General features: G+C 38.4%; 2 protein-coding genes across 5 annotated transcripts in view; one reads left to right on the top strand and one right to left on the bottom strand.

The window, feature by feature from the left end:
• Positions 1-23244, top strand: part of LOC137240247 (uncharacterized) — a 162107-nt gene that overhangs the window by 120458 nt on the left and 18405 nt on the right. The window lies entirely within an intron of this gene.
• On the bottom strand, positions 14992-17852 carry LOC137241659 (arginine kinase-like). The gene is made up of 4 exons (XM_067769161.1): positions 17843-17852; positions 17434-17619; positions 15682-16380; positions 14992-15365 (listed from the first exon to the last, which is right to left on the bottom strand). The coding sequence occupies exons 1-4, from the start codon at positions 17850-17852 to the stop codon at positions 14992-14994; spliced, it is 1269 nt and encodes a 422-aa protein (XP_067625262.1).

Raw genomic sequence — 23244 nt, forward strand, 5'->3', positions numbered from 1 at the left:
AAAACAGAATATTAACTAGTAAAAGTTGGTTTACTGATATAGGAGCTCTTTGCCGTTCACGAAATATATTCTTTCACACCGACGCAGCTCAAGCAGTTGGCAAAATTCCAATTAATGCAATGAAAATTGATTTAATGTCAATATCTGGCCATAAATTATATGGTCCAAAGGGTATTGGCGCACTTTATATACAGAGTGGTGGTGGTGGACAAGACGGGGTATACGTAGTGGTACTGTACCTGTACTGATTTGGTGCTGCATGTGATCTTGCACTCAAAGAAATGGAATATGATAAGAAATGTATAGAGTTTCTTTCGCAACGTTTATATGATAGCATCACTTGAAGATTATCACATGTTATATGTAATTGTGATCCAGAGCAAACGTATAGTGGTTGTTTAAATTTATAATTTGCCTATGTTGAGGGTGAATCATTATTGATGGCCTTAAAAGATTTGGCATTGTCTAGTGGCTTAGCATGTACTTCAGCATCACTGGAACCTTGCGATTGGAACTGATGGGGACTTGGCACATAGTTCAATGAAAGCAATTTATTGTTTATAGGTTTGGAATTGGTCGTTTTATCATCATTGAAGAGGTTGATTATATTGCCGATAAATGCATCAAATATGTCGAACGTTTACGTGAAATATCTCCATTACCTATTGATTTGAAAAATATCCAATGGTCGCAACAATAATTTTGTTTATGATATATAAATAAGACACTGTTTTCTATTGTATACATCTTTTTATGTATATATTTAGATACTGAATGTAAGTTCCAGTTTAATGTAAAGCAAGATACAACTTTTTAGGAAGTATGTAGTTCTTACTTTATCTGCCTAAGATCGTTATTTTGAAGGATTAAAATGAGATTGGAAATGCTATCACTATTGTTAACTGTTTTTTCTAGTGGACTTTATTTTCTAAAACAGAGTTGGGTCACGGCAGTGGTTTGCAAGCCGTGGGAATGTATTTATGCCTTAAAAAAGGGGTTTGGCCTGTGCAAGTTTTAATAGCTAGGTTGACACCAAATTGAAATCCAATAATCTAGATCCAAAGAGAGATCTAGATCCAAACAGAAGGAATAGCTATTCCAACCTTCTTAAAAGTTATCATATATATACTTAAATACATATTTATATACAGTAAATCAAACACTTTTACAACAAGTAAAGGTTTCTAAGTTCGGGTGTAACCGAACATTATATGCTCAGCGTGAGCTTCGCTTCCCAAGGCAGTCAGTTCTATGTACCGGAGCGACTCGGGATTTTTTCCCGACCAAGGACTGTCACTTCAGTGTAACCCCATTTAATTTGTTGTGTCCCTCCCATAAATTGTCATCCTCCCAGCAGCTTTTTGAGCGGGACTGCTCCATATTCTCTTGCTGCGGGAAGGTATCGAACCCAATCCGGGTCCGTCTCCTCACCCCGGCCCTGAGAAATGGTTTTGCTGCATCTTCCGGAAAAGAACCTTTTTAGGACGGTCATACTATGTTCAGTGTGTCTCGTGTAAGGGATGGTTGCATCGGACAGGTTGTTCTCGGCTTGATCCCAAAACCCGACGTCCACCTAACTTTTATAAATCTTTTGTGGTTCATTGCTGTTCACTCCCAAGGGCGTCCCGTAGTCTACGCCTTAGCACCCTCCCCCTACCTACCAGCAGCTCCGCTGCTCAGCAAGCCACAAGAATTACCCGCTGCTGCTGTTGTTGTTGTTGTAGCAGTGCTTCGCCCCACCTAACAGCCGCGACCGAGCACAAATTGTCATCAATATCCTTTAACCGGAGTCCAAGGAAACTTGTTGTTTCAACAGGGGTGGACCATAAAGAGATGGGTATTAGAGGCGTTGGTTCCACAATACAATTAAAGAGACGGTTGGTGTCATGTGGGGGCACATTGCAAGCGGGGCATACATTTTGTATGTCGGGGTTGATTCTGGATAGGTAAGAGTTTAACCTGTTACAGTATCCGAACGAAGTTGAGCTAGAGTGACTCGCGTTTCCCTGGGGAGTATGCGTTCCTCTTCCGCAAGTTTTGGGTACTGTTTTTTGAGTACTGGATTCACCGGGCAATTCCTGGCATAAAGGTCCGACGCCTGTTTGTGGAGTTCACTGAGGACCTGCTTGTGTTTTTTTGCTTCATACAGCTGAGATCTCAGGTGCCGTATTTCCTCATAATGCTTACGGAGATGACTCCTTAAGCCCCTAGGAGGTGTTGGCTCATCAATCAGATGTCTGTTGGGATGTCCAGGTTTCTGTGTATTCAGCAGGAACTGTTTGGTTAGCATCTCATTTATCTCCCTGATGGGGAGTATTCTCGCCTCATTATCTAGATGGTGCTCTGGGGACATAAAAAGACAGCCCGTGACGGCTCTGAGGGCAGTATTTCGGCAGGCCTGTAGCTTCTTCCAGTGAGCAGTTTTTAGGCTTGGCGACCATATAGGGGACGCGTAGCATGCAATCGGCTGGCCAATTGCTTTGTGTGTGGTATTGAGCGTTTCTATGTCGTTTCCCCAAGTACTGCCAGCAAGGGATTTGAGGATTTTATTACGGCTCTGGATTTTCGGTACAATTGCGGCTGCATGCTCATCAAACGTCACACCCAAGATTTTGGGGTGTAGGACAGTCGGTAGAGTAGTGCGATCGACGTGGATGTTCAAAATGGTGGACATTTGGGACGTCCAAGTTGTAAATAAGTCGCGGAGGATTTAGTCGGTGATAATGCCAGGTTTCGCGAGGCGAAAAAAACTGGAGAGATCAGGCAGATAGCCGTTTATTCTGTTGCAAAGCTCCTGGAACTTACAGTTCTCAAAAGGGGAACTGTTAAAAAATTAAAGTTGCGGTGAACTCATTGTTCACCGACCAAAGAAAATACACAAATTTAGTTAAGTTGATACTGAGCTTGATTTATTGTGCACTCGTTGCACTCACTAATACGACTAATCTAAAACATATTCTTTTGTTACCAACTAACTTTTCAGTCTAACTTACGTATGCCTACGTTGCAGATCCCACCACCAGCCGACATTTCATAATTGATGAGTTGAGTGTATAGGCCAATGCTGCTTATGCTGCACTTCTCACGCCTTATTGGTTGTATTGTGTTACCGATCGCTTGCGCGTGTATTGAGTCAGCGAAAGTGCTATTTGGGGCAATGAAGAAATCACATGCACGGGAACGTGAGTAAAGGGTGCGCCATTAGTTAGTATTGTTATCACAGGTGTGATAACTCCTCCTCCTTTAAAGATCTGCGTCTCGCAGATCAAATGAAAAACGTGAGGGGGTTATGGTATGTACCGAATGGCTATTACTTTCTGCTGGTAGGCTAGCTTCTGGGTAATCAATTTTATATGTGGATATGCCCTTCGTGATCTTATTGGTGTTCGTGCCACAGCTCCAATGTTCAGAGATTTCTGGGAGGTCTGGTTTTCTAATGTACCATCTCCATAGGATAGCAGCGACCACGATTATTGCGCATATTGTTAGGGCTTCTGTAACGATAGAAAAATGGATCTTCTCATTAACGTATCCTAGATACTTAACATTCTCCATCGTGATGTCGTGCACATATTCTAGGTTGACCTTCATTGTGTGATTCCTGACATTCGAAAGGACGCTGTCATTACCTCGTTGCTGGAAAATACTTGGTCACCTATCTTGACTGTTTCGTTGCTTAGTTGGATGATGTAGGTGCCATTAATAGTGCTTGAGGCATTGCTGCTACTGATCATGCCTTGGTAGTTTGAGAGGAATATTGTGTTGTCGTTTACCAATTCTATAATTGATCCGTTTCGTCTGGTAACTGGCAGCTAACGTCTCCACCTTTTAGTAGTCGTGGAATGCAGCTGTCCTCTTCCAATTTCGACAAGGATTCTGACTTACATATTGTAGATGAACTGATTACCATGCAATTTCCCGTCACTCCGTATGTTTCCTCTTGGTTTACGAGCATCCTGTCAAACGGTAGATCAAGTTGCTTATGTTCGTAGATGTCAGCGCGAGTGATCAGAAAATTATATTTGTTAGCTGTTACTTTTGGCATCGAGAGCACGTAGAGGAGAAATGCCCCATTCGTGTATACTGATGGTTGACCGTATTCAATAGCCTCGATGAAGTTCTGGTAAGGAAGGGTCTCTACTTCTGACAGTACCTGGTTGACCTCAGCTGTGTCAAGTAGATTCGTGTTGAAAATGCCCCGTTTTGCCAGTTGACATGCCCGCACAATTTCGTTTACCTCTTCGCGAATGAGCAGGATGTTGTGTAGTGCATTTCGATCAAATTCTGTCGCCTCATTTTCTTTCGCTATGTAGTTAGTGCGATTCACCACTTCGTCGATTTTCTTTAGGAGTTCCTGGGTGGCGGCGAAGAGTTTTTCATTAATCTTATATTGGTGGTTATTGCTTTGAATGACTTCATTTTGGCTGTGGAGAATGTAGTTCCAGTCGGTTGCATCTGGTGATCCTGCTAACCATTTCCATGCTGAGCCTATCCAGTCTATAGAGCGACTGACCCTTGCTTTACCTGTGCTACCCGTAAGTTCTTCAAGTCGTTCCAATGTTTGGTTGATGTAGAGATGCGCTAAAATCTAGTCGTCAGCGGTTTTCATTAAACGGTTTGCCAAACTTTCCATTTGCGTCATAATTGTAACATATTGCTGTAGATTAATAACGTGAACCAGCTTGAAGGATCCACCAATGATCCATCCATTCCCGTTTTGGATAGTTGTAATTGGGGTTTTATAGTGAAATATATGGAGGGCGCTGATGGCTGATGCCAGCAGTGGGAATCTGGAAGGATGTTATTAGTGTTAGTGTGTTAGTAATTGTTAGCTTAATCACAAATATTTGTTTTACAAGATTGTTTGTATTTTTTCTTTTTTCTTCTAAGTTTAAAATTGAAGTTAATTTCAAAGGAATATGTTTGTTTCGGAATTTTAGTGTTATGACATTGTAAGAGAGGAACAATTTTATGTTTATTTATTTTTGATTATACTTTACATTTTATGATTGTTAATTGCTTTAGTTTCGGTTAGTGTGTTAGTGTTAATTTAAATAAAAAGAAGGAAAAAAAAAATTTTAGTTAGATGCAAATAACTAAATAAAAGGTGAAAAATTAATTAAAATAAAGTGAAATGAAAATAAGTAAATCAAAAGCAAGAAAAAACAATTTTTTTTTTCCTGCGGATTAGGCGCAAGGAGTATCAATATGTGTTTTGCGGATTATATTTATCTTTTTGCTTAGCGGATTAGGCGCATAAGCTTAATATTTTTTTTTTTTCTTTCACTCAACGGATTAGGCGAAGAGGATAATTTTTTTTTTTTCACTCAACGGATTAGGCGAAGAGGATAATTTTTTCTTTCTTTCACTCAACGGATTAGGCGAAGAGGATAATTTTTTCTTTCTTTCACTCAACGGATTAGGCGAAGAGGATAATTTTTTCTTTCTTTCACTCAAAGGATTAGGCGAAGAGGATAATTTTTTCTTTCACTCAACGGATTAGGCGAAGAGGATAAAATTTATTTCTTTCTTTTTTTTAGGCGCAAGCTTGCAAGTACAATTATTCTTTCATTGCTTTCTTTTTTATCAGTATTTTTTATAAAATTTTCTTTTTTCATCGCAAGGATTAAGTACCAATATATGTTATGCGGATTAGGCGCAAAACTATTTTTCTCTTTTTTCTTGCGGATTAGGCGCAAGTTTACAATAAAAATTATTCATATTTTGTATTCTTTTTCCTCTTTGTCTTTTTTTCTTTTTTTTTTTTCTTTTTTCATCCTCCGGATTAGGCGAAGGATTAAGTATCAATATATGATATGCGGATTAGGCACAAAGCTATTTTCTCTTTTTTCGTGCGGATTAGGCGCAACTTTGTATAGATTCGGTTTAAATTCTTTTTTAGGATAGAGGTCCATACTGTTCTCGAACTAGCTATGGGGGATCGTGTGATCCGTTTTGAAGGCAGCGTAGCCATTTGTCAAATTCGATGGCGCCATCCGCTACTAAGGCACGATTTGTCCCACTAATAAGCCGGGCTCTTGTAGTAATGAACATGTCCTTCGTTTCAATAAAAAAAGGTTTTTCTGAGAATTAATTTATCTCTGTATCTTTGGTTTTTTTAATGTTTTTTTTTTTTTTTTGTTTTTTTTTTTGTTTATTCAAACAAATAAATATCATTTTCAGTTTCAAGTGCTAGGATGTGTATTCCTGCGTTTGCAATTCTAGTGTGGGTTTTGTGGATATTTTTCCCACTAACTGTGGTTACGGACACCTTTTTTTTTTTTTGCGACAAGTTCTTTTTTGTATATGGGTTTTTGTTTTCCCTTCATCTGTTTGTCCTTCACGTATATGATATCATTTTCATCATAACGCTCCGGCAGAGATCTTCTTTTATTGTGCCGTTCAATATACTCTAGTTGTTTCTGAGTCAGTAAGGTTTTTAAATATTCATTTATTTTCTTGCTTTTTTCGAGGAGTTCCTGGTAATTAGCCGCTTTTGCGCGATTGAAAAATACCTCAGTGGGTTTCCGGTTTATAACGGAATGAATGGAATTATTATAGCGATCTACTGCTATATTTACTAGCTCTTTGATTTTTAACCTAGGGCTATCTATCTTCAGGCATCTGATAATTTCGATTAAGGTGGAATGAAGCCTTTCGACTTGACCGTTGACCTCGCTTCTCTGAGAAGGTGTACGATACAACATAACTCCCAATGACTCTAAAAGATTTTTTATTATTGGGCTAATAAGACCGCGCTCGTTGTCGGTCACGAGGATATCTGGGGTCGTAAAGTAGTGCCAGAGTTTGACTATTTTGTCCTTGAGGTCCAAAGTGGACTTATTTCTTAGGTGAAAGAGTTTTGCGAACTTGGAAAATTTGTCAATACAGCTCAGAAATGTTTCTCCTAGTATTTCGAATATATCGACGTGAATTATTTCGTAAAAAATTAAATCGTGATCTATCTCGAATAGTGTGGCCAACATTTAATGCTGATGTGGAGCAAAGCGTTTCTCACTTTTACAATACCATTTACTGTCTTTTTGAAAAATACGTACCTAAGCGGATTTGTGTACATTCCGATACAAGCCAAGTATGGTTCACTAAAGAGCTGAAAATTTTAAAGAATAAAAAGTCTCGATCTTTCAAGTTGTTCAAAAAGACGGGTTTACATAACCATTACTTACAGTACTCGATTCTACGCTGCAAGTATTTTCAATTGAACAAAAAGTGTTACAAAGCTTATCTTTGTAAAATGAAAAGAAATATAACTTGCAACCCGAAGGCATTTTACGGATTCGTAAACTCTAAACGCAGGGTGAAAGGGTTTCCATCATCCATGAAATTCCAAGATAATATTTCCAGCGATGATCAAGAGATCGCCGACTTCTTTGCGGAATTTTTCAAATCAAATTACTCTATTGAGACCAACGTTTCACCTAATGAATACCCATACCATATTGATTCATGTTATTCAATCAGAGCTCCATTTATATCTTCAGAAGATGTATTATCTTATTTAAAAACTTTCAAAGTATCATATTCATACGGCCCCGACAGGATCCCGACACACTTTCTTAAAAAATGTGCCGCAAACATCTATCAGCCGCTAACAGATTTATTTAATTTATCTTTAATTTATGGCGTTTTCCCAACAATATGGAAGGAATCTTTTCTTATTCCGCTTCATAAAAATGGAAGCAGGTCTTCAATAGAAAACTACCGGGGCATAGCAAAGTTATCCGCTATCCCAAAGTTATTTGAGGCTATTGTTACCCACCACCTAACATTCCCTATTTCCCCCATAATTGCAAGCTCGCAGCATGGGTTCTGTAAGGGCAAATCACCTATCAGCAATTTACTAGAATTTACCACCCACGTTTCTAATGGATTTAGAAAAGGCCTTCACACTGATGTAATTTACACCGATATCAGTAAAGCTTTCGACAAAGTATCACACCCATTACTTATTCATAAGCTCAGTCAACTCGGTTTTCAACCCCGTCTTATATGTTGGATTTCTTCGTATCTTGGTTATCGTACGCAAAAAGTAATCTTTAAAAATACACTTTCTGGGGTCATCAATGTTTCTTCTGGTGTTCCTCAGGGCAGCCATCTTGGTCCGATTCTGTTCTTGTTGTTCATAAACGATATATCTGGTACAATTAAATACTCAAAAATCTTGATGTACGCAGACGATGTAAAACTTTTCAAATCATGTGCCTCGGTTGAGGAACATTCCTTGCTTCAAATGGATTTAAATCACTTGGTTACCTGGTGCAATGTAAATTATATGCCGCTCAATCTCAAAAAATGTAAATTCATGTGTTTTTCTCGGAGAGTTTCGCCACCAGCTTCATATACAATTAACAACTATAGTCTAGAAACTGTAAATAATTTTATTGACTTGGGAGTCATGATGGATTCCAAACTTAGTTTCAATCTTCATATTAATGCTACAGTGAATAAAGGCAAAGGTGTTTTTGCATTTGTTAAACGGTGGTCAAAAGAATTTAACGACCCTTACATAACTAAAGCACTTTTTACAACATTAGTTAGGCCAATATTAGAATACGGCTCGATAATTTGGAATCCGCGTTATCAAGTCCATGCAGAGAGTCTCGAATCAATACAAAAACAATTTTTACTATTTGCCTTAAGAAATTTCCAATGGGACTCTTTAACTAATCTTCCACCTTATACTAATCGATTAAAGCTTATCAATCTTCCAACTCTTGCTAGTCGAACGGAAATGCTTGGTGTGATATTTATGACAAAACTTTTAAATGGATCAATTTCGAGCCCATTCCTTCTGAATGAAGTGAACTTTTGCGTTCCCTCTCGGACATCGAGACACTTCAAACCTCTTCTGCTGAAACAATGTAGAACGAATTTCGAACAAAATGAACCTTTTCGGCGTTTATGCCAAGATTATAACTCTCACTCAAACACATTTGATAGCTCGGACTCCCTTTTTTCTATAAAAAAGATTGTTCTCACCTCTCTAAATTAATGTATAATACGTTTGCTTCTGTTCTCTTTAAGTATTACGCTTTGCTGATGAAATTTCTTCTGTAGCTGAGCAGTCTCAGATCGTGACGCTTGACATACCGCTGCCCATCAAAGACTCGGCAAAATAAAAATAAAAAAAAAAAAAAAAAAAAGTTATTATATATATATATAAATCGATCGCGTGAACAGGATTAGCCTGGTTTCATTGGGCCACTTGAGGGCAGCGCGCTGCCACAACGTCCATTAAAAAAAAAAAAAAAAAAAAAAAAAGGACGCGATGGGATAGGTGTGTTTTGTAACTCCGGTTTATTGGGACGTCTGTCATATTTACTGATTTTACAAGTTTCGCAAGACGAGACATAGCCCCTGATTATGCTGCTCATTCTTGGAAAGTAGTACCTCTCTAAAATTTGTTTTTATTCTCATTGGCGTTGCGATGAGCTCTTTTGTGCTCCACCCATACTACTTCACAGATTCTGTCGGGATCTCTCAGATCCTCTACAATGCACTGAGCTACTCGGATCTTATATTGCATGAAATTTTCCAGGTATACTTTCTGAAGAAGTCCTAATTTACTCTCTAGCATTTTAATTCCGTTAATAACGTTTGGCCTAAGTTTTTCCTTCAGAACATTAATGAGCTCCTCTTCGCCGACTCCATCTATCTTTAAATAATGTCGCGAGTAACCTGGATGGGGTTCTTCAAATATTTCTAGCCTACCCCCAAATAAAATCTGGTTTCTAAATACGTTTATGGGAACTTCAACGAAGGGTATAAGGTCGGAGTAGTCCTGTTCTGCACAATGTACGGTATCACCGGCCTCGCTTCCAGAATCCGCTGTTGACCCTGTGGTTGCATTTTGACTAGCGGCATCGTATGTGGACGTTGTAAGGGGGTTTGCATAAGTTTTGAGTCGGGACAGTGCGTCAGCTACGACGTTAGATTTGCCAGGTTTATAAATTATTTCGTAATTATATTCTTCGATCCTGGCCTTCCAACGTTTTAGCTTGGCGTTGTAGTTTCGGTTACTTAAAGAGAAGGTTGGGGGTTGGTGACCTGTAAATATTCGTATTTTTTTTGCTCCATACAGGTAGTTCCGAAGGTTATCCAAAGCCCACACGATAGCAAGCATTTCTTTTTCGTTTGTTGCGTACGCCTCTTCTGTAGTGGTTAGGCTTCTTGATATGAATGCTATGGGCTTGTCTTTGCCATCATAGTCCTGTGATAGCACCGCTCCAATAGCGAAATAGGAGGCATCGGTAGTAAGGTTAAAAGATTTGTCGAAGTTAGGGAAAGTCAGGACCTCGGAGGTCGTCAGTATCTCTTTGAGATTCGCGAATGCTTCCTGTGCTTCCTTGTTCAAGTTAATGGGTACCTTTTTCGATTGTGTTGCCCTTACCTGTGCGTGTTCTCCTCGTATGAGGTTGGTAAGAGGTTTTGCAATTTTTGCGTAATCTCGAATGAATGTACGATAATACGATGTTAGTCCTAGGAAGCTCTTAAGCTCCTTTAAGTTAGACGGAGGCAGCATGTTTTTAATGGAATTTACTTTCTTTGGGTCAGGAAGTATTCCCTCAGAGGTCACAATATAGCCAAGAAATTCTACGCTTCTTTTTAGGAAGTGCGTCTTCTCAAGGTTAACCTTGAGACCCGCGGCTAGGAGCCTGGCAAGGATAGTCTCAATGTCCTTTAGATGAGTGGTTTCATCCTTACTAAAGATTATAATGTCGTCGATGTATACAAAGCAAATACGACCTATAAATTCTTTTAACACGTCGTCTATCATGCGCTGGAAGATAGAGGGTGCATTTTTGAGACCGAAAGGAAGCCGCAAAAATTCGTATTTTCCATTCATGGTGGAAAATGCCGTTTTTGGTATATCACTTTCTTTCATTGGGATCTGGTGAAATCCCGAAGTTAGGTCAAGTGTCGTAAAATACTTTGCACTACCGAGACTCGCAATGGTGCCATTAATGTCAGGTATGGGATAGGTGTCAGGGATGGTTACGGAATTTAGCCGTTTGAAGTCTATCACCATTCTATACTTTTTTCCCCATCTGCCTGGGATTTCTTTGGGACAATCCATATGGGTGAGTTGTAGGGACTTTTTGAAGGACGAATTATGCCTTCTGCTAGTAAGTCTCGGATTTGCTTTTCCACCTCCTCGCGCATATTAACGGGGTAGGGGTAGCTTTTAGTGTAAATGGGGTTTTCGGTTGTGGTTCTGATTTCTGCCTGGACATTGGTTTGGATTTCCATGCCTCGGTCAACTGGGCCGAATAAATTTTCATATCGATGTAGGATCTCGTAGAGTTAATTTTTTGTAAGGTGCGTGATATCATTGCCGAAAGGAATGTTTAAGGTAATGCTGTTGACCTGCTGCGCCTCCTTCCGCTTAAGGGACAGCACAATATCTGGTTTTAAAATGAGAGTGTTGAGCTCCCTGTCTAGGACTGCTTTAATTTCCGACAGCGTGTCATCCCCTATTATCCCATCAAATGATCTAAGCCCTGGAAGAACAAAAAATGTTGTGGGAATATCTATGCCTACGAATTTCAAAAAATGTCCGCATATTTTCCTGTCTACATTTATAGTTCCTCCTGCGGAAGTTACCTTAAACGGTTTTTCTACTGGCGTAGTATTTTGAGCTACGCGTTCGCTTATATAATTTTTGTTCGGCCCTGTATCCACTAGAAATTCTAAAATACCTAAATCCTGCGTTGCGTACTCTAGATAAGGTACGCCGGACACGAGGCTCCCATGGTTAAATTTACTTGGTCCCCCGTGGTTTGTTCTTTGTTGGTTTCGATTTGTTCTTCATCAACCGGTACTAGATGGAAAAGTTTCTGCTGCTTGCTAGGGTTTCTGTCTGAATATCCTGGGGAACTTGTACCCCTCTCGGCGCTGCCATATCTTGAAAATCGAGTGCCACCTGTCTGGCGGGTTTGAGTTGATGGTTCTGCTTCTGCTCTTACCACCGCCAATGGGGTGCTGTTGCTTCTCCAATTTTGGGTAGAATGATTGCTTATTCGGGTTTGCGCTGATCCTGAGTAGGAAGGTCTAGGCCTTTATTGGTTGCCATTTGGTTGAACTGAATTTCTTTGAGCGGGATAACCCTGGTCGTGGTTGGAATAATTCCTTTTAAAAAATTTTGGGGCTGAAGGTTGGTAGTTGTCATTAAAATTTTTATTATCCCTGTGGAAGGGTGGGCGGTAAATAGAGTTCCTGCGGTCTAAAAATTTAAAGACATGCCGAATATGCTTCGGGTAATGTTTTCAAGTTCTGAACTAGGAGAAGGGCAGGCAGATCCCCGTTTAGGCCCCTAATGAAGACATCTAATGCTCTTCGACGATGTGCCTCTGCCAATGCCTCTACTGTTTCCCCGTGTGCATACTTTTCGGCCTTTATGGTATTAATCATTAGGGATAGTTGTTTTTTAACCTGCGCATAAAAGTCGGACATCTTCTGACGCCCTTGTGACATTAACGTCAATTGCTGCTCCAACGTTTCTATATCCCTTATATCAGCGTAATGCAGGGAAAGAATTTCCTTTACCCTGCCCCAGTCGGAATCTAGTATATTGTGCGCAAGTAATGCAGAGTCTGCTGCGCCCCTAATCTTCCCCCTAATGTGCCTCAAGATGGCTGCGTAAATCGGCTTATGCCGCACTATTTCGTAATCCTTTATTACCTGTTCTACACTATGGACCCAGGAGCCGTAGTGCTCCCGTTATCCATCGAATACCTGCAACTCTTTTACGCAGTCCGGCAGCTTAGCCACCTCCGCTAGCTCGACCTCCGTCCGAGGAATAACTAGCGGTTCTACAGCCGGTTCTGGCCTGCTATACAATGACTGCCTGCGTACTTCCTCCACTTGGGCTTCTAGCCTCTCCAGATTACTACTGAGCCCTGACAAAGACTCGTCGTTATTTTTCGACTCGACACTTTTGAGCCTTTGGTTCATTTTCTTCAGTTGGGAGAGAATGGCATTGATAGCCCCATTCCTCTCCGTTAGTGACTTCCTGATTTCTTCAGAGTCCATGATTTTGTTACTGTAAAAATAGAAGAAGAAAAGGGAAATATAATGTGATTAGATTATACTCACAAAAGCCAATTTCTCATTGGATTGAACCTATTTGCTTTTTATATTTCTCTTCTTGAAGGGCTTTTGTCCCTTTTTTCTAAAATAGTTCACTTAATTACTGGGCTTTTAATTTCTTTGCCCTTTTCTTGTTTTTCTCCACTTAAACGCTTTTTTGAAAAAATTTTTTTGAATAGTTCACTTAGTTCTTTGGGGATTTAATTTTTTTGTCTATTCTCAACTGAACACTTAAACACTTTTTGTCCACTTTGCACCCGCTGTCTCGGGCGCCACTTACAGTTCTTAAAAGGGGAACTGTTAAAAAATTAAAGTTGCGGTGACTTCCTGATTTCTTCAGAGTCCATGATTTTGTTACTGTAAAAATAGAAGAAGAAAAGGGAAATATAATGTGATTAGATTATACTCACAAAAGCCAATTTCTCATTGGATTAAAACTATTTGCTTTTTATATTTCTCTTCTTGAAGGGCTTTTGTCCCTTTTTTCTAAAATAGTTCACTTAATTACTGGGCTTTTAATTTCTTTGCCCTTTTTTGTTTTTCTCCACTTAAGCGCTTTTTTGAAAAAATTTTTTTGAATAGTTCACTTAGTTCTTTGGGGATTTAATTTTTTTGTCAATTCTCAACTGAACACTTAAACTCTTTTTGTCCACTTTGCACCCGCTGTCTCGGGCGCCACTTACAGTTCTCAAAAGGGGAACTGTTAAAAAATTAAAGTTGCGGTGAACTCACTGTTCACCGACCAAACGAAATACACAAATTTAGTTAAGTTGATACTGAGCTTGATTTATTGTGCACTCGTTGCACTCACTAATACGACTAATCTAAAACATATTCTTTTGTTACCAACTAACTTTTAAGTCTAACTTACTTATGCCTACGTTGCAGATCCCACCACCAGCCGACATTTCATACTCGATGAGTTGAGTGTATAGGCCAATGCTGCTTATGCTGCACTGCTCACGCCTTATTGGTTGTATTGTGTTACCCATCGCTTGCGTGTGTACTGAGTCAGCGAAAGTGCTATTTGGGGAAATGAAGAAGTCACATGCACAGCAACGTGAGTAAAGGGTGCGCCATTAGTTAGTATTGGGATTACAGGTGTGATAACTTGGATCTGTGGGCCATTATTGTGCAGTCATCGGCGCAGGAAACGATTGCAACTCCTTCTGGTGGCGAAGGTAGCTTAGATATGTAGAAATTAAACAAAAGTGCGGATAGGACACCACCCTGTGGCACCCATTGTTTAATTCTTCTTGGTTTTGATGTTTCGTTTCTAAATTGCACCGATGCCTGCCGACTACCCAGATAATTTGCGGCCCACCTTTTAAGACATGGGGGAAGGGTAAACCCTTCCAGGTCTTGCAGTAACTTGCCATGGTTGACCGTATCAAAAGCTTTTGATTGGTCTAGCGCAACGAGTACTGTTCTATGGTGGGGGTTTTGATTTAAACCGCAATTTATCTGGGTGCTAATGGCATTTAGAGCGGTGGTTGTGCTAGGGAGTTCTCTAAAGCCATGCTGATGGCAGGCTAGCTGCAAATTTGCTTTGAAATAGAGGAGCAATATGGCTTCAAACGTCTTGGCCACTGGCGATAGGAGAGATATCGGGCGATATGACTCTGAAAAGAGCTAGACATGCCTTGTCGAGGCGACTGACGATTTTACTTTCTTTGAAAGATTCTTATTTCAAAAGAGTTGATTTCTTCTTCAACTAAAATGAATAACAAGGAATACAGCGGAAAATCGTTGAAATACGTTGAAATACATTGGAGTATTTTTCAATTCAAAATTATATTTATTTTATTCGCTTTCACGCGCCATAATGTCACTCTATGCACTAAGTATACTATATGTACCGCGAGACGGCGACTTACGTCTCTAATCCTCACCGCCACATGCTTCGAGTTCCTCTTCGGCGGCAATTAATGCCACGATACCCTCTTGCAAGGACTTAACCAACTCGAATTCGGTAAAACCCAAACGACGTTTATTCGATATATCCATTATACCATCCTCTATTTGGGTATTTTCACCACCAGTACCACGGATTTGTACATTCAATTCCTCAGCCATTGCTTTAAGTTTATCTTCCTGCTGAGACAACAAAGGCAAGCGTATATGTACCCAAGCACGAAGTGTGGTACCAAGATTAGTCGGGCATGCGGTCAAATTGCCATAACGTGGATGACGTGCAAATTGTAAAGACCTTTCTAATTCTGTAAGGCCAGTGACCAAACGATTGTAAACATCACCTGCAAAAGATTATTATATTTCAAGCAAGTGTAGCTTACAAATCTATAAAACCGAACTCCATATCTAACCTCACGGACATTTCAGGCCTTGCAGCATATCACCTTTCCCCTCGGCTTTTTCATATAGACAGCTGAACAAGGAAGTGAAAGTATTAAGCTTCAACCCCATTGGTACCCTTCCAGGGTTTGCTACATACGCGGCTTTCACTTCGTTTGCTAGCTATGTAAATGGAATAGATGAGAAACGAAGTGGAATTATATTATACCCGGCTAGTTATGGAGTTCTGCTTTTATACCTTCTCTCTTTTAAAATTACCTAAATCACCACATTTAGCCATAGAAATAATGCGCAAATGATCCTCCGCATTAACCCAAATTAAGCATGTTTCAGCTGGATTATGAAATATGCCACGCCCAGTCGGCCAAAAGCGATAGCAACCAGCTGTGCTCAAGAACTCATCGCCGCATTTGAAGAGTATATGACGTGACACCATTTCATGTTGAATCTCTGGCTCAATATCAGCCATTGTATAATAGGAGCCAGTATGTTCACCATCCAATCCTTCAGCTGCGGAACGTACCTTCTCTTCAATTTCCACATACTGCTTCTCACGCAATTTCGGAAAATATGGATAACCTTCTAGATTACGGGCAATACGTATACGCGCCGAGAGTATATGCTTGCGTTCCGGATCCAAATTTTCTATTTCTTCCACATTATCCCAATCTGTATCCTTTTGTAATAAATCACTATCGTTTTCAAATTGGCCATGATAATCTCGTATGATCGGATCGAAAAGTTTATTAAATACATCATAAGACTCGGCATCGGCTGCATAAACACCACAACTTGAGCTATGATGAGTTATACCCGATTGTATGCAATCGTAGAGATTAGCTTCGGTAGGCGGTGATGTTGTGGTCATTGAATACACGTCTAAGACTTCACGCCTCAAATATTTGCGTAACAGTGAATTATTGCAGCAATTCAGCAACCTCTTCAGGTGTTTTCTTGCTACGCATTGAGAAAAATGTTAGTATGTTTTTGATGGGTGGACGTTCGGATGGGTCGGCTCTCATACAAAAAGAAAATTGGCAAAAGAGTTCTGAACAAAAATTAACTTCGGTGCGGTCGGATGTGTTTTGCCGCTGCTTAAAGATTTTTCTTGTGTTTATTATTAAAATCTGTGATTTTATGTTATTGGTGTTCCTATGATGCAAAAGCAATTTTACCGAGATAGTGACTCTTAACTCTACATAATTTTTATTACAAATATTGCTTAATATAATCAGGCAACTTAACTTTTTATATCTTTATTGTCATGCCTTGTGCTTGTGGACAAAGGGTTGATCGGTCACATCCGAATATTCAGTGTATGAAGTGCAAAGAGATTTTTCATATAAGCTGTGTTGGTATGCTGCAGACTGATGTGGATTTTCTAACCTCGTCTGATAAACCATTCTTTTGTAAAGGTTGTTCTCTTGAGCGTCGGTCTTCGATTCGCTCTCCTCCGCCACCCGCTGCTTTTGAAGAGAATTATATTTCTAAAACCAGCGGTAATTTAGCCTCATTCTCTGATAATAGCAAACAAAGTGAAACATTAGGTTTGCCCTCAAATAAGCAACAATCAATGCTGCAATCTATCTTAAATGAACTTTCTTATCTAAGAGCTGATAATGCTTCTATGCTGTCGTTGATCAAAAATTATCGAGATGATAAACAACTTTTTGTGCAAAAGACGGAAGAACTTTGTGCCGAAATTTGATCATTGCGGGCCGAAATAGTTGATAAAAATGAGGATATATCGAAACTAACTCTCGAGCTAAAAAACCTTCAAAGCATTGTTGGTAGCTTAGCTAAAGAAAAAAAAGAGTAAAAATGGTGCAATGGTCAAAAGCAAAATTGTTGTATCTACTGCAAATCAGCCTGAGCAAAGCTACCCTTCAATATCATCCGTCATATGCACGGCATCTAATGAAATTAATAAATCCGTCGCCGTAACTACTGCTGATCAGTCTCGTCAATGCTCTTCTCTTGTATCATCAGCTAATAATAATAATGCTATACCAGTCTCTCGTGCGGCGGCGTGTTCAGCTATGTTATATTCTACTGTTGTCACAAATGCATTAAATGCGAAAGCTACGTCGAATACTGCTGCTGCTGTTACTTTGTGTGCTTCTTCGCTGCCAGATGATACTCTACCACATGCTAAACCTGTTTTTAGTTCTGCTGTTACTCTCTCTACTACATTAACTGAGAATCAAAATTCTTTAGCTAAAACATTTGCTGTACCTATGCAAGCATCCCAGCAGTCTACTACTACTAAGCTTATTAGTGATACTACTCCATCTTCATTCGTTAATGGTCCTAGTACTGGCCCTATGACTCTAAATTCAAAATTGTCCTCCAATGGATTGGACCGCTCACTTGATTTTTCGTCTACTAGTCGTACTATTCCAAATTCTCCAGCACATACTGTGTCTCATGTTTCCGAATGGAAAACTAATAATAAATCTAACCGAAAGCCTCGTAAACAGCCTTTACTTGTTAGATCCACCCACAGTCAGGAACTTGGTGTCGTACGATCGATGAAGTGGCTCCACATATCCTCGTTCTTACCTAGCGTAACTTCCAACAATATTATATCTTATGTTTCTAAACATGCCTCAATTGAGAAGCGGTTTCTGGTGTGCATTAAGCTTGTGAAGAAGGATGTTATTGAAGGTGATCTAAGGAAAGTCAACTTTAAATTGGGTGTTGAAGATTGGTGTTATGAGAAGGTGTTAAATGCCGATATTTGGCCTGCGAATGTTAAACTTCGTCCCTTCCAGTTTTTTCGAAAGGAGGTGGTGTCACCACTCAAACCATAAAGGCCCAGTCTCCGGTCATAATGCATAATAAGCCCTTGAAAATATATTTTCATAACGTGTCTGGTTTAAGAACAAAATCTAAAATACTCTTTGACTTGAGCTCTCACTCGGACTATGATATTGTGGTTCTTATTGAGAGCTGGCTCAATGAAAATTTTTTTAGCAACGAATTCTTCGATCCTAAGCTATATAACGTTTTTAGGAAGGACAGAGACTCCGCGAAAACCAAGACTTCAAGAGGTGAAGGTGTACTCATTGCAGTTTCCACGAAATATCGCTGTTCATTGGTTCCCTTGGCAAATGGGGACTCGCTCTTAGATCAACTTTGTGTATCAATTTGCAGCAGCTCTAAACTTCTAATCTGTACATCGTATATTCCGCCGTCTAGTGCTGATGGACTTTATAAAGCGCATATTGATAATATTTTAGCTTTATTTACTAAGCATTCTAACAGCAATTACTGTATTCTTGGTGATTTTAACCTGTGCAATATAAGCTGGAATAGACTAGATGATAGTTTTTCTTTGTTTCCTAATAATGTTACTAGTTTCGCTGAGTCTTATGTAATTGATAATTTGTTAAGTCTTAATCTTGTCCAGGTTAATAGTTTCATTAACAGACTCTTAAAATTTTGGATCTTATAATTATTAGCGATAATATGAATTTTTCATTAAATGAGTGCCTGGATCCTTTGTCTGCTGCAAATCAACATCATGTTCCACTAGTGTTAAACTTGGAATTTTATAATTTTAACTCTATTTGTGAAGATAACCATCCTACTAGTTTTTGTTTTAAAAATTGCGATTTTGATTCTGTCAACCCTGAAATGTCCTCTTTAGACTGGGATTGTCTTTTCTATGGTCTATCTTTACATGACTGCTTTTGAGCATTATTCCTATTAATAAAAAAAGATCTTATAAAATTCCATGGTATACTAAAGACTTAAAGAAACTAAAAAAATTAAGAAACAAATTTTATAAAAAATTTAAGTCTTCAGGCTCTTCTTCCCATAGAGATCTATATCTGCGTTACTCGAAGGAGTTTAAATCCATGAGTAGGGTGCTACATAAAAATTATGTTCAGAAATATGAAACTGAAATCAAAACGAACCCTAAAGCGTTTTGGCTTTATGTTAAGTCTAAAAAATCGTGTTCTATTATTCCGTCTGAGGTATTCTATAAAGAAACCATTGCTTCGACCTCCTATGAGGCTGCAAATCTTTTTGCGGACTTTTTTAGTTCCAACTTTGAGTCTGACATTGAAGAAACTGAAAACCAGGGCCCAATCGTTGACCCTCCTATCAATTTTGGTTCTCTCAACCTAATAATTGATGATGTAATAGATGGCATTAGGAATATTAGTTACACAACACAGACTGATGTCGATGGTTTATCGGCCTGCCTATTTAAAAATTGTGCAGCTTTTGCTTACCCTCTTTTAATTTTACTCAATAAATCGCTTGATAGTGGCGAATTTATCAATGCTTGGAAGATTACTTCTATTACCCCTATTTTTAAAAGCGGTAACAAGAATGATATTGCCAATTACAGACCCATCTCTAAATTGTCTACGGTTTCTAAATTATTTGAGTACATCGTTAAACAGAAAATGTTGTTTGCCATTAAGAGCTTGATATCACCTAATCAGCATGGCTTCCTGCCAGGAAGATCTACCACAACAAATCTAGCCATATTTTCAGAATTCTGTTTATCAGCTTTTGGTAACCGTTGTCAAGTTGACACCATCTATACGGACTTTTCGAAAGCTTTTGATAAAGTTAGCCACTCGCTTTTATTATCCAAACTAGCTAGTTTGGGATTTCACTCCATGTTTTTATTGTTGATAAGGTCGTATCTTTCATCTAGAAGCTGTGTAGTAAAAGTTGACAATATTTCATCACGTTCTTTTTTGCCTCCTCTGGTGTTCCCCAGGGTAGTATTTTGGGTCGGGTTCTCTTTATTATCTTTATAAGTGACATATCAAGCTGCTTTCGACACTCACAATTTCTGTTATATGCTGATGACCTGAAAATATTTTCGGCTGTCACCAGTCACCTGGACTCCGTTAAGTTACAAGAGGATCTTAATAACGTTGTAGCCTGGTGTAATAGTAACCGATTACATTTGAACATAAAAAGTGTTTTCATATTTCGTTCTCAAAGTCTCGTTCTCCCATTCCAACCTCATATTATATCGAGGACTCTCAACTTTGCTCCCTTAGGGAAATTTCGGTGTTGTCTTTGACTCCAACTTCTTATTTCTTGGTCATATAAATTACATAATTGCTAAATCCTACTCAATGCTTGCATTTATTCGCCGGTTTGGCTCCGATTTTAAGGACCCTTATACACTGAAATTATTGTATACGAGTTTGGTACGTTCAAAGTTAGAGTATGCTCTCTTTATCTGGAGACCTTATTATGATTGTCATATCAATAGGATTGAACGAATTCAAAAATCTTTTATTCGAATCACTCTTCGGTCGATTGGGTTCATGGATCCGTTACCCTCGTACACTGCTAGATGCCAGCTAATCAACTTAAAATTGTTATACTCCAGAATAATCATTCTGTCACTTTCTTTTGTTTATGACATAGTTCGTGGAACTATTGATTCCTCTGCCTTGCTAGAATGCATTTCATTTCATATCCCAGCCCGAAGCTTGAGGAGTAATGACATATTTTTTATTGATCGAGTTAGAACAATGTATGCTTTTAATTCTCCTATTCTAAGAGCATTAAGAGAATTTAATTTGTACTCAAGGGTACATGATGTTGATTTCTCTCTACCAAAAACTAAATTTAAATTGTTATTAAATAGGATCGTTAATTAATTTGTAATTTAATGTTTTTATTCTACTTAGTCTGTATGAAAATGTATATTTTCTAGATGTCTTAAATAAATAAATAAATAAATAAATTTGAAGCTTATATTAGGATATCATAAATTTGCTTTGGGAAGTGGCTATTTGTCCAGCAAAAATGGTATCGTCCATAATGAAGTATAACGATAAAAAACTGGAACTGAAAAACTAAGGGCGGAAACTTTTATTCCTTCTATAATCTAACTCCTTGCAAAACTATTAATTTTGGACTTTTAATATATTTGGATCAAGATGAAAATTATTTGCGGATTTGTATTACCTGATTCCGATAGAACTAGTTAAACTCGGACTTTTATTTTATTGAAAAAGTTCGAAAAATAAAAAGGATACATGATTCGACATGAAATTGCTATAAGATACCTGGGAACTCAAGCATTTTCACCTAGGACATTTTTTTGACCAGGACTTTTTCGACTCCGAAAAAGAAATAATATTATTTTCCGTCCCTGGAAAAACTTTATTTTAGGGGCGAATAAGGCAAGCATTTTTTATCCTTGCCGAAAGTTTTTTTTATTGCAACTAGAGTATTTGATACCCGATTTTTGGGATTGATAGCTTAATCAAAGCTTTATTGAGTGCGTCTATGACACCGGCGCGCTCTAAGTACTTGCGATATTGAACGCGTTTGGATTCAATCTGTATGAAAAGCATAAAAGATGAATGTAATACTGCGTACGCAACCCGAAGACAACTTCTTTCCGGAACTTTTTACTGAATCTCGCATAGGAGAAGTCCTTGAATCAGTAATCATTACTTAGTGGTGTGTGCTTACCGAAGACATCTTTTACGCGTTGAACTCGTTCCGACTTCAGCAGAAATAAATTAAGTCCTTAGCTTTTCTGTTTGAGCTACAATATGCGAATTTGCGTTGGAAAACTTGTAAACTAATTCAAATCATCAAAGCTAAAACTTTGCAAAACGACACCGATCTTTGTGGCTTGTATAGCGCGAAAAACTGAAATTTTATCTGCCTTGAAAGATAATGTCCACTTGTGTTGTTTTTGAAAAAAAAATTTATTAACGAATATGATCAGAAAATGACTGAAAAGCAGTCAAATATTACTCTAAAACTATTAAAGCTCAATTTTACAATGATATCAAATATGAATAAAAAGCGTTTCGGAATAGGAATCATAAATGATTATTCAAGAATAATCACATTTATGGTACATTCTTCTCTTGACGATACGTTAATTTTCGAACAGAAAATGCTTTTAAATTTGGACGTTTTTAATCATCTTGGGGTATGATATTTAAATATTTTTTGATATTTTTTAGGTTTCTTGTTGTTTCGGCATATCCTGAGCTGAATCGCACCCCGGCAGAGATGATATATATTAGAATAATATAACATTTTTTTTAGTATTTAAAAATACACATACGTATGAATGAAAAGCAGAGAGTAAATAATGTTGCTTTGGTTGTAGCGATAAGGACACTTCCCGGGAGCGATTTAGTATGACCACCTGAAACCTTCTAGGCCATCCCGTCGATTCTATACAACTTTCAGATTTTAAAAACGGATCTCGAACCGCGTCTTTTGATACCACCTTTGTTTAGGTTGTGCAATGTCTTGAAAACGTTACCTTTTTTAGTTTTGGAAATCGAATCTTCCAATTCCAATTGGTGGCAAGAGCACTTGGCTGCCTCTAGTTAATGCGCCAGGTTAATTTAGAAGTGCCTAAACAGCTAACACACGTCACACCTAAAAGCCCGTAGCACAAGCACTTTTTTAGTTTAATTACCACAATTATAGTTTTTCATCGTTTTAAAATGTTTCCCGGAATAATTAATAAATTGTCGTATTAAGGTGACGCTGTCATTTCGATGACAGCACAAGAAACGTCGATGTGTTAGTGGAGAGCGAAAAAAGCTTTGAATGTGTGGGTGAACTAGTTACCTCCGTCTTGTAGGGAGCTGATCGCTCAAAATTTGCACACACACAAAAACATCACTAATGGCCATATTACGGAAATCTTAAAGAAATTAAAGTTAAATTTTTAAAAGACATAAAATGTTATAATTTTGGAATATATAGCATCTAGGACACCCTTATTGCAGTAATTGAAAGAAAATGTTTGCTTATACTCAAGTATTTAATTATTTTTTCTAAATTTATCTTTAA

Source organism: Eurosta solidaginis, chromosome 2 (assembly GCF_040869045.1).
Source record: "Eurosta solidaginis isolate ZX-2024a chromosome 2, ASM4086904v1, whole genome shotgun sequence".
Taxonomy (NCBI): domain Eukaryota; kingdom Metazoa; phylum Arthropoda; class Insecta; order Diptera; family Tephritidae; genus Eurosta; species Eurosta solidaginis.